The 14,043-nt window shown below is 42.5% G+C and overlaps 1 protein-coding gene across 5 annotated transcripts in view; it reads left to right on the top strand.

Annotated features, from left to right (window-relative positions):
* ccdc141 (coiled-coil domain containing 141) overlaps positions 1–14,043 on the top strand; it is a 144,881-nt gene that overhangs the window by 87,456 nt on the left and 43,382 nt on the right. For all 5 annotated transcript variants that reach the window (XM_073047113.1, XM_073047112.1, XM_073047114.1 and 2 more), the window contains 2 exons: positions 9,928–10,107; positions 10,203–10,352. In XM_073047113.1, coding sequence (XP_072903214.1) covers positions 9,928–10,107; positions 10,203–10,352 — 330 coding nt within the window. The remainder of the gene's footprint in view (positions 1–9,927; positions 10,108–10,202; positions 10,353–14,043) is intronic.

Here is a 14,043-nt window from a genome sequence, read left to right on the forward strand (position 1 = left end):
ATATACCCAATGACTTGGCTTCCACAACCATCTGTGGCAATGAATTCCACAGATTCACCACCCTCTGGCTAAAGAAATTCTTCCTCATCTCTATTCTAAATGGATAACCGTCTATTCTAAAGCTAAGCCTTCTGGACCTGGACTCAACTCATTATAGTAAACATCCTCTCCACATTCGATCTATCTAGACCCTTCAATATTTGATAGGCTTCAATACCATGCCCCCCATTCTTCTAAACTCCAGCCAGTACAAGGTAGAGCTATCAAATGCTCCTCATACATTGAGCCTTTAATTCCTGGAATCATTCTCATGATCCTCTTCTGGACACTCTCCAATGCCAGCACAACTTTTTTTTAGATAAGAGTCCCAAACTACTCATAATACCCAAGTGCAGTCTGACCAATACCTTACAAAGCCTTAGCATCACATCCTTACTCTTATACTCTATTCCTCTCAAAATGAATGCTAACATTGTAAGTTACCCTTTAAGGGAATCCTGCATGAGGAGTCCATTTTCTCTCCACTTAGAAAACAGTCTATGCTTTTATTTCTTCTCCTAAAGTGCATGCCGTTCATTTCTCGACACTGCATTCCATCTGCCACTTCTTTGCCTATTCTTCTAATCTGTCTAAGTCCCGCTCTAGCCTTTCTGCTTCCTCAGTACTATCTGCCTTTCCACCCATCTTTGTATCATCTGCAAACTTGGCCACAAAGCCATCAAATCCATCACCCAAATCATTGACATATAACATGAAAAGAATTAGTTGCAATACTGACCCCTGCAGAACACCATTAGACACTGACAATCAACCAGAATACACCCCCTTTATTCCCAGTCTTTGCCTCCTGCCAGTATGTCAATCTTTTATCCATGTTGCTTTCTTTCCTGCAACACCATCGGCTCTTACTTCATGCAGAACCTTGTCAAGGGCCTTCTGAAAATCCAGGTAAGCAATATCTACAGATTCTCCTTTGTCTATCCTGCTTGTTCTGTCCTCAAAGAATTCTAACAGATTTATCAGACAAGATTTCCCCTTGAGGAAACCATGCTGATATTGGGCTACTTTAACATGCACCTCCCAGAAGCCTCATCCTCAATAATGGACTCCAACACCTTCCCAACCTCTGAAGTCATGCTAACTGACCTAGAATTTCTTTTATTCTTTCACCCTTCGTTCTTAAAGAGTGGAATAATATTTGCAATTTTCCAGTCCTCCAGAATCTAGAGATTCTTGAAAGATCATTACTAATGCCTTCATAATCTCTTCAGCTACCTCTTTCAGAATCTTGGGTGTAGTCCATTTGGTTCATGTGACTTCAGACCTTTCAGATTCCCAAGCACCTTCTCCTTAATAGCAACTACACACATTTCTGCCTCTTGATACTCCCAAATTTCTGGCATATTGTTAGTATCTTCTACTGTGAAAAATAAGTTTGTCTTCCGTTTCTTTAACCCAGTTACTACCATTCCAGCATCCTTTTACGGTGGTCTGATATCCATTCTCGTTGCTCTATTACTCTTTATGCATCTGAAAAATCTTCTGGTAGCCTTGTTTATATTATTGTCTTGCTTACCTTTGTATTCCATCTTTTCTCTCACATTTTCTTTTAGTTGCCTTTTGTTGGTTTTTAAAAGCTTCCCAATTTCCCACTAATTTATGTTATCTTTGACTTTTCTTGTCAGCTACGGTTGCCTCATCCTTCGACTAGAATTTGTGCCTTCCAAATTGCCCCCAGGAACTCCAGATATTGCTGTCTGCCTTCACTCCTGATAGTGTCCCCTTTCAATCAATTTTAGCCAGCTCCTCTCTTGTGCCCCCATAATTCCTTTTACTCCACTGGTACACCTGACTTTAGCTTCTCACTCTCAAGTTACAATGTGAATTCTAGTACATTATGATCACTGCCTCCTTAGGGTTTCTTTACCTTAAGCTCCCAAATTAAATCTGGTTCATCACACAAACCCTGTACAGAATTGCTTTTCTTTGAGTGGACTCAAGCTGCTTTAAAAACATATTGTAGTTATTCTACAAATTCCCTCTTGGGATCCAGCACCAAACCTGTTTTTCCCAGTCTACCTGCATATTGAAATCCCCCATGACTATTGTAACATTGCCCTTATTACATGCCTTTTCTATCTCCCATAAGGATTCTACATCTTCCAATCCTATATCACCTCTTTCTAAGGATTAGATTTCATTTTTTTCCCCGATGAGCCACCCAACCCCTCTGCTTTCCTGCCTGTACTTTCATTACAAGGTGTTTTCCTGGATGTTAAGCTCACAACTATGATCTTCTTTCGGTCACGATTCAGTGATGCTCACAATGTCATACCTGCCAATTTCTAATTGTGCTTCAAGATCATCTATCTTATTCTGTACACTGTGAGTATTCAAATATAATGCCTTCTCTCCTAGATTTTTCACCCTTTTCAATTTTGCCCACATGTTGCACTTCATCTCATTCCACTGACTGCAATTTTTACATAGTTTCTGCTCTTCTGCCTCTTCCTTAACTCTTAGTGCTCACTGCACACGACCTCTTCCCCCTTTCTACCTACGCCATTTGTGCCAACATGTGGCACAACCTCTGGCTGCTTACCCTACCACTTGAAAATCTTCTGCAGCCTCTCTGAGACATCCTGGACCCTAACACCTGGGAGGCAACACACCATCCTAGCTTCTCTTTCATGGCACAAAATCCACTGTCTACCCCCCCGCCCCCCAACCAGGAACAAAAGGGTTACTGTATGAGGAATGTCTAGCAGCTCTTGGGCTGTATTCCCTGGAATTCAGGAGTATGAGGGGGGATCTCATAGAAACATTCCGGATGTTAAAAGGCCTGAACAGATTAGATATGGCAAAGTTATTTTCCATGATAGGGGATTCTAGGACAAGAGGGCATGACTTCAGGATTGAAAGATATCCTTTTAGAATTGAGATGTGGAGAAATTACTTTAGGCAGAGGGTGGTAAATCTGTGGAATTTGTTGCCACAAGCGGCTGTGGAGGCCAAATCGTTGGGTGTATTTAAGGCAGAGATAGATAGGTTCTTGATTAGCCAGGGCTTCATAGGGTATGGGGTGAAAGCAGGGGAGTCGGGATGACTGGATGAATCAGACCAGCCCATGATTGAATGGTGGAGCGGACTCGATGGGCTGAATGGCTGACTTCTGCTCCTATGTCTTATGGTCTCATGACTATTGAGTCTCCTATCTCTACCACTCTGCCTGACTTTACCCTTCCCTGCTGAGCCTTGGAACCGGCCACATTGCCATTGGCCTGGCTGCTGCTTCTGTCCCCGATAGAGAATTCTGTCTCCGCAGTATCCAAAGGGGGTATACTTGTTACTGAGGGAAAGAGCCACAGGGGAACCCTGCACTGACTGCTCACCCCCCCTTACTTCCCCCAGTGGTCAACCATTTACTATCTAAACCCACACTCTGGGTGTGACCACCTCAGTAAAAGTCTCATCTATGACTTTTTCACCCTTCTGGATGATCTTGAGTACATTCAGCTCCAGCTTGAGTTCCTTAACCTTGTCAGTCAGGTGCTGAAGTCGGTTGAACTTCCTGCAGATGTAGTCATCAGTGAGGCCATGAGCTACCCTGCAATCCCACATCTTCACTGCCTTAACTACCATCTTGCCTGCACTTGTTTTACCTTTGGATCTAACTTCTTAAGTTTAAATTCTGCAATCAACTAAGTGACTCTAAAACATTTAACACCTTTAGCCCATGCCTGTTCTTGCTGAAACCAGTTGAGCCAAAGCCTGGCCACTCTAACACTGGCCCACTGCAACAATGGCCAATCTGCTTACACCTCCTTTCTATTTACTGGCTCAAATAAGACTCAGTTCTGATGAGACTTGCTGCTTTCAAATAGCTCCCACCCTACAAGTTGTCACTCTCTTGACAATATCAATTAAAATAATTTAACCATCTTAATTAACAACGTATAAATTCACTGAAACCTACTTTTCTCCCTTGTAGACATTTCTTTCCATTGAAATTAATGCAGTTACTGTCCTGACTCCAGGTCTAACTTATATGGGTTCAACAGTATCAAAGAGTTTCTTTGTTATTATATTCCTGACACTTGTAAGTGGACTGGTATATAAATGCCACTTACACTGAGTTAAATGATACCATGGATCTGTCACTGACGTATACTAATCAGCTCCTACCATTTTTTCTGGGTTTGTGCCATTATAGAGGGGCATATTTTCATAAGCCTACTTATGCAGAGCAGTCCTGCAACCTGATATGGAATGCAAACCAGAGGAGCATGCCAACATGATGTTATTCCTGTTAAAGAAAGTGATTAAAATTTAGGCTGTTGCATTCCTCAACCCAGCTGAGACAATCTACAATACTTCTGAAGGAAATTTTAAATATTTGCTCATTATTCTTGGTTTCAAAGCAGTTCCATTCCTCAGGCACTCCATATTGTGTACTTTAGGCATGCACCAGCCTCTCTGCAGTCCTATTAACACTGGTCCTCTGTTTTCCAACCTCACATTACAGTCCACATCTTCTAGAGCTTCTTTATCTGTGTTGCTGCAAACTGCAGGCCTTGATGCTTAAGTTTTGTGCTCAGATGCCAATGACATGTTTCTACTTCCCTATCTATTGATTTATTGAATGATTAATTGATCGATAATAAGATTTGATAGCAAGACCAGCATTTATTGTCTATCCCCAATTACTCTTAGAAAGGTAATGAAGTGTCCACTTTCTGTACTCCGTTGGCCTTTGTTGCACAACAAAGTGGTGGCAAAGAAGCTGCAGGATTCAGATTGAGCCAGAACAAGCTGTTGGGTCCACATTTGGATCAAGGCTATAATAGAATTTGGAGTCAAGGAGTCCTGCCAAAAAAAATAGAGTATTAATAGGCAATTTACTAGTGAGTAAGGACCACTTGATTTCCCTTTCGAGATGGATCTTTGGAGCCTCTGCACTTGTGGCTGGTGATGTTTGCAAATTCTTCAGCTTTTATTTGGGAAAGCCCTCATCTCATTCGCTTTGTGAATCATTAAGGAAGTTCACCAAGAATCTGTATAGCAGTACCTGGAATGAAGGAGCCTCTGAAAGTTAATAACGAAGAGTCCATGGCAACGATGCCATTGGTTAATTTTAAGGATATAGACAGGCTGCAGAGTTGGGCAGAAAAATGGCAGATGGAGTTCAATCTGGACAAGTGTGAGGTGATGCATTTTGGAAGGACAAACCAGAAGACTGAGTACAGGATTAATGGTCAGTTACTTAAGAGTGTGGATGAACAAAGGGACCTTGGGGTTCAAATCCATACATCCCTCAAGGTCGATAGGGTAGTTAAGAAGGCCTGTGGGATGCTAGGCTTCATAAACAGGGATTGAGTTCAAGAGTAGAGAGGTCATGTTGCAACTCTACAAATCTCTGGTGAGACCGTCCTTAGAGTATTGTGTTCAATTCTGGTCACCTCATTATAGGAAGGATGTGGAAGCTATGGAGAGGGTGCAGAGGAGATTTACCAGGTTGTTGCCTGGTTTGGAGAACAAGTCATATGAAGCAAGGTTAGCAGAGCTGGGACTTTTCTCTTTGGAGCGTAGAAGAATGAGAGGGGACTTGATAGAGGTCTACAAGATTATGAGAGGCATAGATAGGGTGGATAGTCAGTACCTGTTTCCCAGGGCACCAATAGCAAACACCAGAGGGCATATGTACAAAATTAAGGGAGGGAAGTTTAGGGGAAACATAAGGGGTAAGTTTTTTACACAGAGGGTTGTGAGTGCCTGAAATGACTTGCCAGGGATGGTGGTGGAGGTTAAAACATTAGGGGTATTTAAGAGCCTCTTGGACAGGCACATGGATGAAAGAAAATAGAGGGTTATGGGGTAGTGTGGGTTTAGTACTTTTTTTAAGGATTATATGGGTCGGTACAACATGGAGGGCTGAAGGGCCTGTAGTGTGCTGTAGGGTTCTATGGTTAACTGGGGATGATAAAAGCTTTTTTTCAGTAGAAGGGGGAGGGGAGAAAGAACAGAAGCCGGTGATGTCCACCATGAGGGATACAGAGCTGGAGAAGGGAAAGGATCATGGGACAGGAGGCCTAGGGAGAAAGAAGGGGGGAGGGTAGCACCAGAGGGAGATGGAGAACAGACAGAGTGATGGGCAGAGAGAAAAAAAAGGAGGGGAAAAAAAACCTAAATATATAAGGGATGGGGTAAGAAGGGGAGGAGGAGCATTAACGGAAGTTAGAGAAGTCAAAGTCCATGCCATCAGGTTGGAGGCTACCCAGCTGGTATATAAGGTGTTGTTCCTTCAACCTACTGTCTAGTACTTTCTACTGTCAAGATGAAGCCACACTCAGGTTGGAGGAACAACAGCTTATATACCGGCTGGGTAGCCTCCAACCTGATGGCATGAACATTGACTTCTCTAACTTCCGTTAATGCCCCTCCTCCCCTTCTTACCCCATCCCTGATATATTTAGTTTTTTCCCCTCCCTTTTTTTTTCTCTCTGCCCATCACTCTGCCTGTTCTCCATCTCTCTCTGGTGCTCCCCTCCCCCTTTCTTTCTCCCTAGGCTTCCCGTCTCATGATCCTTTCCCTTCTCCAGCTCTGTATCCCTTTTGCCAATCACCTTTCTGGCTCTCAGCTTCACCCCGCCCCCTCCGGTCTTCTCCTATCATTTCACATTTTCCCCTCCCCCTCCTACTTTCAAATCTCTTACTATCTTTCCTTTCAGTTAGTTCTGACGAAGGGTCTCGGCCCGAAACGTCGACAGTGCTTCTCCTTATAGATGCTGCCTGGCCTGCTGCGTTCCACCAGCATTTTGTGTGTGTTGCTTGAATTTCCAGCATCTGCAGATTTTCTCGTGATGTCCACCATGCCATTTTTCTTTATAACTACTTCTGCCTACTGAGTCTATTGAAGAGAGTAAGCCCATCACCCCTGCAGTGGCATAGGCCACTGATGGGAGCTTCCCTGAGTGCTCTGTCCTGAGCCAGGCTTTCAAGTTTTCCCAGGAGTAGCCCATCTTCTTGGTGTATCCTTCCTCTTCCAGCAATGAGATCTTTGAAGCTTCCATTGCTGTTTTCGTTGCATTTGGATTTTACAGGATGGGATTTCTAGTCCCATGCCCAATCCTCCTCCTTTCACAGATTGGCTCTGGACTCGCCATGATGGAGTTAGAGCTACCCCATGCCACATTAGTTTTTCCTTTTTCCTACTTTCTCCACGCTCCCATCATTCCCCCACCCCCATCCACGATCTTACCCCATGGTTGATTGCAGAGGCTAATTAACCAGCCAACCTGCATTTGGGAAGAAACTGGAGCCAATAGGGAAATCAATGTGATCACGGAGAAAAATTTCAAATTGTACACAGCAGCATTGGAGATCAGGATTGAAACTGGGTCATCTGATCTATGAGACAACTAGCTCTACTAGCTGAGATTTTGTGCTGCTGTGTTGCTAAAGAGTTAAAGGAATGTTTTGATAACTCAAGTCTGGCAATAGGTAAAGGGTATGTATGTGATATCTGAGCTAATGGCTGTTTCAAGTTTCTCTTTGAATTATAATTATTTGGATTTGGACATGGTAAGTACAATTGAAGATTGCAGTCAGCACAATAGATGAGAAACAACAGCACAAAGATAACATGAAAGTAAAATGGGATAAAGTCATAATATGGGATAAGAATATAATTTAAATACGATTGAAGAGAATACACTTTGGAGAGCAAAAATAACAAGGCATTAGCATGCAAAGGAAGGATGATAAAGGCATGGGATGTTGGCTTCTCAGAGTCTGAATCAGGTTTATTGTTACTGTCTAAAATAGTGTGAAATTTGTTGCTTTGTGGAAGCAGTATAATGCAAAAACATTAAACTACAGTACCATAAATTACAAAATACAGTCCAAATAAAGGAATAACAAGGTAATATTCATGAGCCTTTCTGAAGCTTTGATGGTGGAGGGGAAGAAGTTGTTCCTAAATCATTGAGTGTGAGTCTTCAGGCTCCTGAACCTCCTCCCCATTGGTAGTAACAGGATCAGAGCTTGTCCTGGATGGTGAGGGTTCTTAGTGATGGATGTCACCTTCTTGAGGTACCGTCTCTTGAAGATGTCCCCACTGGTGGGGAGGGTCATGCTCAAGATAGAGCTGGCTAAGACTGCAGCCTCTTGCAATCTGTGCATTGGAACCTCGATACCAGGTTGTGATGCATCCAGTCTTAATGCTCCCCATTGCACATCTGTAGAAGTGTGCGTAAGTGTTTGGTGACGTACCAAATCTCTTCAAACTCCTAATGAATCAGAGCCTTGGGTGAGCCTTCTTTGTAATTGCATTAATGTGTTGGGCTCAAGATAGGTCCTCTGAGACATTGACACCCCCCCAGAACTTGAAACTTCACACTCTTTTCACCACTGACCGTCTGTTGACCACTGGTGTGTGTTCTCCTGACTTGTCCTTTCTGAACTCCACAATCAATTCCTTGGTCTTGATGACATTGAGTGCTACATTGTTGTTGCAACTCCACTCAACCAGCCAATCTAACTTACTCCCGTATGCCACCTTGTCGCCATCTGATATTATACCAACAGTGGAGTCATTTGTGAATTTATAAATGGCATCTGAGCTGTACTTAGTCACACGGTCATAAGTGTAGAGAGAGCAGAGCAGTTGGCTAAGCACGTGTCTTTAAGATGTGCCGCTGTGAATTGCAGTGAGGAAGAGATACTACGGATCTGTACTGACTGCAGTTTCTCAATGAGGAGCTCAAAGATCCCATTGTAGAGGGAGGTACAGAGGCCCAGGTTTTGAAGGTTGATGATTAATACTTAGGGGATGATGGTATTGAACACTGAGCTGTAATCAATAAACAGCAGCCTGGTGTATGTTTTGCTGTTGTCAAGGCACTGCAAGGCAGACTGGATAGTCAGTTGGATTGTGTCTACTAAATACCTGTTGTGGCAGTAGGCAGATTCTAATGGGTCAAAGTCCTTGCTCAGGCAGCAGTTAATTCTGGCCATGACCGACCTCTGAAAGCACTTCAACACAGGAGATCTGAGTGCTATTGGGCAATAGTCATTAAGGCAGCTCACCCTGCTCTTCTTGGCACTGGTGTGATAGTTGCACTTCTCATAACTTTGCACAAAAATTTACTTTTTTCTTCTTTGCGTTCTTTCTTATAAAAATATGTGTAATTTTTTTTCCCTTAAGAATGTTACTTATTAGATGCCATGTGTCTGATGATACTGCAAGTAAATTTTTCATTGCACCCGTGCTGATATCTACTTGTACATTTGACAATAAACTCGAGTGACTTTGCTCTGGAAATATGGGAATTGTAAAACAAATACAATTCTTACAATTTAAGTCATTATTAAGTAAATAGTTTTTTTTTGGAAATTTGCTGAGTCATAGTGAGTTACTTCAGAGAAAAAGGCCTTTCAACCCACCAAGTCCGCACTAATGATCAATCATCCATTTTCATTAATCCTACATTAGTCCCTTTTTTATTCTTCCCACAAGCTTATCGTTTTCTTCTAAACTCTATCACTTGCCTACAGACAAGACTTACTGTGGCCAATTAAACTTCAAACTTGCGCATCTATAGGATGTGAGAGGAATCAGAGCCACCAGAGTAAGCTGATACAGTTACAGGGAGAACGTGTAACTCCAGACAGTGGCATCTGAGCTGAGAATTGAACCTGGGTACTCTGAGACCGCAATCTATTAACCATTCCATTGTGCCACCCAAATTTGATAAATTCGAAGAGCACAGTTTAAAGTGGATGTGATATTTGTCAAAATGTGAAACCTTTTCAATGTAATTTCATTTGGAAATTGATTTTTACATTAGGTCTAGTTAATTAGCCCAATTATTTAAGTCACCTAGCATGATTTTGATACAAAATATAATTTAATGGATTGTATTTCAGCTCCAGGATATGATGGAGTCAGGAGAGCTAGAATATCCTGAAATATCGACAATCCCAGACAACAGCAGTCAAGCTAAGATCCAACTCAGACTACATCAAGAAAATCAAGCACATGTGTGTCATTTGTATAAATTGTCCCTCACATTAGCGATGGACATCATCTCTATTACACAGCATTCTGTAAGTTAAGTCTGAATTGCACAGTAATCATTTTGTTTACTCAGATTTGGACATCCAATGCCAAGCTTGTTCATCTTTCTGACTTGTTTTGGTAGAAATCCATCCAAGCTTCAGTGGACTCACTTCAGCAAAAGCTTGAAGTTTTAGAAAGTGGCAGTGCCCTGTGGAGTGCAAAGGCACACCAACAAGCAGAAGAGCTGGAAGCAAACTTGCACTACTGTACCACAAAAGAAGAAATAAGTGAGGTTAGTAAAATAAAAGTTTTTTTTCAAATAAACATTGGTTTATTTGTTTCAATATTTCCATGAGGGAGGACTGTTTGGAAGTTATAACACCAAGTACGTTTCCATTTCCATGTCAGATTTCAAGCTTGCTACATTGCTCTCAGGTGGTGCTTGCTTACTGTTTACCTTTCTTCAGCCTACCATCAAGCTCTTCTTCAAGATGACGAACTTGCTCTGGTATACATAACTGACGTTTACTCAGACTACTGGTGCACTTTTCAGATTTGAAATTGGTGAATATATCTAAACAAACCTCCAGCATCTCTATAGTTGCAATAGTGAGTTTGTCATTGCTAAAAAAAAGTGTCTTAAGAAATAATCACCTTTAAATTGTAAACAATGGTTCCCAGTCTACCATAGAACCATAGAACACTACAGCACAGTACAGGCCCTTCAGCCCTCCATGTTGTGCCCACCCATATAATCCTTAAAAAAAAAGTACTAAACCCACACTACCCCATAACCCTCTATTTTTCTTTCATCCATGTGCCTGTCCAAGAGGCTCTTAAATACCCCTAATGTTTTAGCCTCCACCACCATCCCTGGCAAGTCATTCCAGGCATTCACAACCCTCTGTGTAAAAAAAAACTTACCCCTGATGTCTCCCCTAAACTTCCCTCCCTTAATTTTGTACATATGCCCTCTGGTGTTTGCTATTGGTGCCGTGGGAAACAGGTACTGACTATCCATCCTACCTATGCTTCTCATAATCTTGTAGACCTCTATCAAGTCCCCTCTCATTCTTCTACACTCCAAAGAAAAAAGTCCCAGCTCTGCTAACCTTGCTTCATATGACTTGTTCTCCAATCCAGGCAACATCCTGGTAAATCTCCTCCATAGCTTCCACATCCTTCCTATAATGAGGTGACCAGGTCAGTATACTTGTCAAGGTCAGGTAATGAGGTCTACATGTTGATTTCACCTCTTTCTGGCACTGTATGTATATTTATGTTATATTTATATGTGGTTGGCATCTGTCTGTCACGAAGGGCAATGGGTGATGCTCATCGCCATCACAAGTTGGGTGGAAGGTATGGAGATCCTGAGATAGCCAGTTGTCAAGATCCTCCTTGCGGCCTCACCAGTGTAGTCCAAAGGAATGCTTATAAAGCAATACCTTCAGCATTAGCTTGGCTGCAGGAGCTGCCAGAAGGATGTTCAATGACAACCAGCTGCCTTAGGGACTCCACTCCAGATTTGCTGTCTGGGTTGACTCCCGGAACCCGAGGCTGCCCGCAAAGCAGTGGGGCTATTTACCCTTTGCTGGTGATCTGGTTCATGAGCACCAGGGCGTCTCCACACACCGGTGGGCCCGCATGCTACTTGTGCAGGGACCAGACCTCCTCCCCGTCCTCTGTAGTTCAGCCGGAGTCTGAAAGGAGTTCAGTTTCCAAGTGTAGCTGCGATGAGGCATTACATGAGGCTTGCTTTTGGAAAGGCTATGTACTGGCAGAGAGAGATTTACACATTCAGCTCTCTTTTTCACAAGACTGCTAGCCAGTGGTAGAAGCTGAAAGTGAGAGCGACAAGCACTACCCACTACACTACCACACTAGATGCATCACAACAACAGTTTTGACACCATTATTTATCTGTAACCTATAGAAAAATAGCGGGTTGCTGGGCGTTGCAGATCGTTGGGCTGGAAGGGCTGTTTCTGCACTGTATCTCTAAATAAACTTTTAAAATTTAAAGATGACACCATAAGACCATAGGATATAGGAGCAGAAGTAGGCCATTTGGCTCATCAAGTCTGCTCTGCCATTCAATCATGGGCTGATCCAATTCTTCCAGTCATCCCCACACTGCTGCCTTTTCCCCATACCCCTTCATGCCCTGGCTAATCAGGAACCTATCTATTTCTGCCTTAAATACACACAATGACTTGGCCTCCACAGCCGCTTGTGGCAACAAATTCCACAGATTTACCACCCTCTGACTAAAGTAATTTCTCCACATCACAGTTCTAAATGGACATCCTGAAGTTGTGTCCTCTTGTCCCAGATTCCCCTACCATGGGAAATAACTTTGCCATATCTAATCTGTTCAGGCCTTTTAACATTCGGAATGTTTCTCTGAGATCCCCCCTCATTCTCCTGAACTCCAAGGAATACAGCCCAAGAGCTGCCAGACATTCCTCATACGGTAACCCTTTCATTACTGGAATCATTCTTGTGAATCTTCTCTGAACCCTCTCCCATGTCAGTATACCCTTTCTAAAATAAGGGCCCAAAACTGCACACAATACTCTAAGTGTGGTCTCACAAGTGCCTTATAGAGCCTCAACATCACATCTCTGCTCTTATATTCCATACCTCTAGAAATGAATGCCACCATTGCATTTACCTTCTTCACCACTGACTCAACCTGGAGCTTAAACTTTTGGGTATCCTGCACAAGGACTCCCAAGTCCCTTTGTATCTCTGCATTTTGAATTTTCTCCCCATCTAAATAATAGTCTGCTCATTTATTTCTTCCACCAAAGTGTATGACCATTTACTTTCCAACATTGTATTTCATTTGCCACTTCTTTGCCCATTCCCCTAAACTATCTAAGTCTTTCTACAGCCTGTCTGTTTCCTCAATCATACCTGCTCCTCCACCTATCTTTGGATTATCAGCAAATTTAGCCCCAAATCCATTAATCCCATAGTCTAAATCATTGACATATGTCATAAAAAGCAGCGATCACAACAACGACCCCTGTGGAACTCCATTGGTAACCGGCAGCCAGCCAGAATGGGATCCTTTTATTCCCACTCTCTGTTTTCTGCCGATCAGCCAATGCTCCAACTGTGCTAATAACTTCTCTGTAATTCCATGGGCTCTTATCTTGCTAAGCATCTCATGTGCGGCACCTTGTCAAAGGCCATCTGAAAATCCAAGTACACCAAGTCTATTACATCTCCTTTGTCTACCCTGCTTATAATTTCCTCAAAAAATTGCAGTAGGTTAGTCAGACAGGATTTTCCTTTCAGGAAACCATGCTGGCTTTGGCCTATCTTGTCATATACCTCCAGGTACTCTGTAATCTCATCCTTAACAATCGATTCAAACAACTTCTCAACCACTGATGTCAGGCTAACAGGTCTATAGATTCCTTTCTGCTGCCTCCCACCCTTCTTAAATAGCAGAGTAACATTTGCAATTTTCTAGTCATCCGGTACAATGCCAGATTCTGTCAATTCTTGAAAGATCGTTGTTAATCCCTCCTCAATCTCTCTAGCTACTTCCTTCAGAACCCCAGGGTGCATTCCATCAGATCCAGGAGATTTATCCACCCTCAGACCACTAAGCTTCCTGAGCACCTTCTCAGTCATAATTTTCACTGCACACACTTCACTTCCCTGACATTCCTGAATGTCCAGTATACTGCAGATGTCTTCCACTGTGAAGACCTATGCAAAATACACATTCAGTTCCTCTGCCATCTCCACGTCTCTCATTACAATATTTCCAGCGTCATTTTCTATTGGTCCTATATCTACCCTCAACTCTTTTACCCTTGATATACTTTAAAAAAGCTTTTAGTATCTTCTTTGATATTAATCGCCAGCTTCCTATCATAATTCATCTTTTCCTTTCAAATGACCTTCTTAGTTTCTCTCTGCAAGTTTTTAAAAGCTTCCCAATCCTCTATCTTCCCACTACT

The sequence above is a fragment of the Hemitrygon akajei genome, chromosome 5, assembly GCF_048418815.1.
Source record: "Hemitrygon akajei chromosome 5, sHemAka1.3, whole genome shotgun sequence".
Lineage (NCBI taxonomy): Eukaryota > Metazoa > Chordata > Chondrichthyes > Myliobatiformes > Dasyatidae > Hemitrygon > Hemitrygon akajei.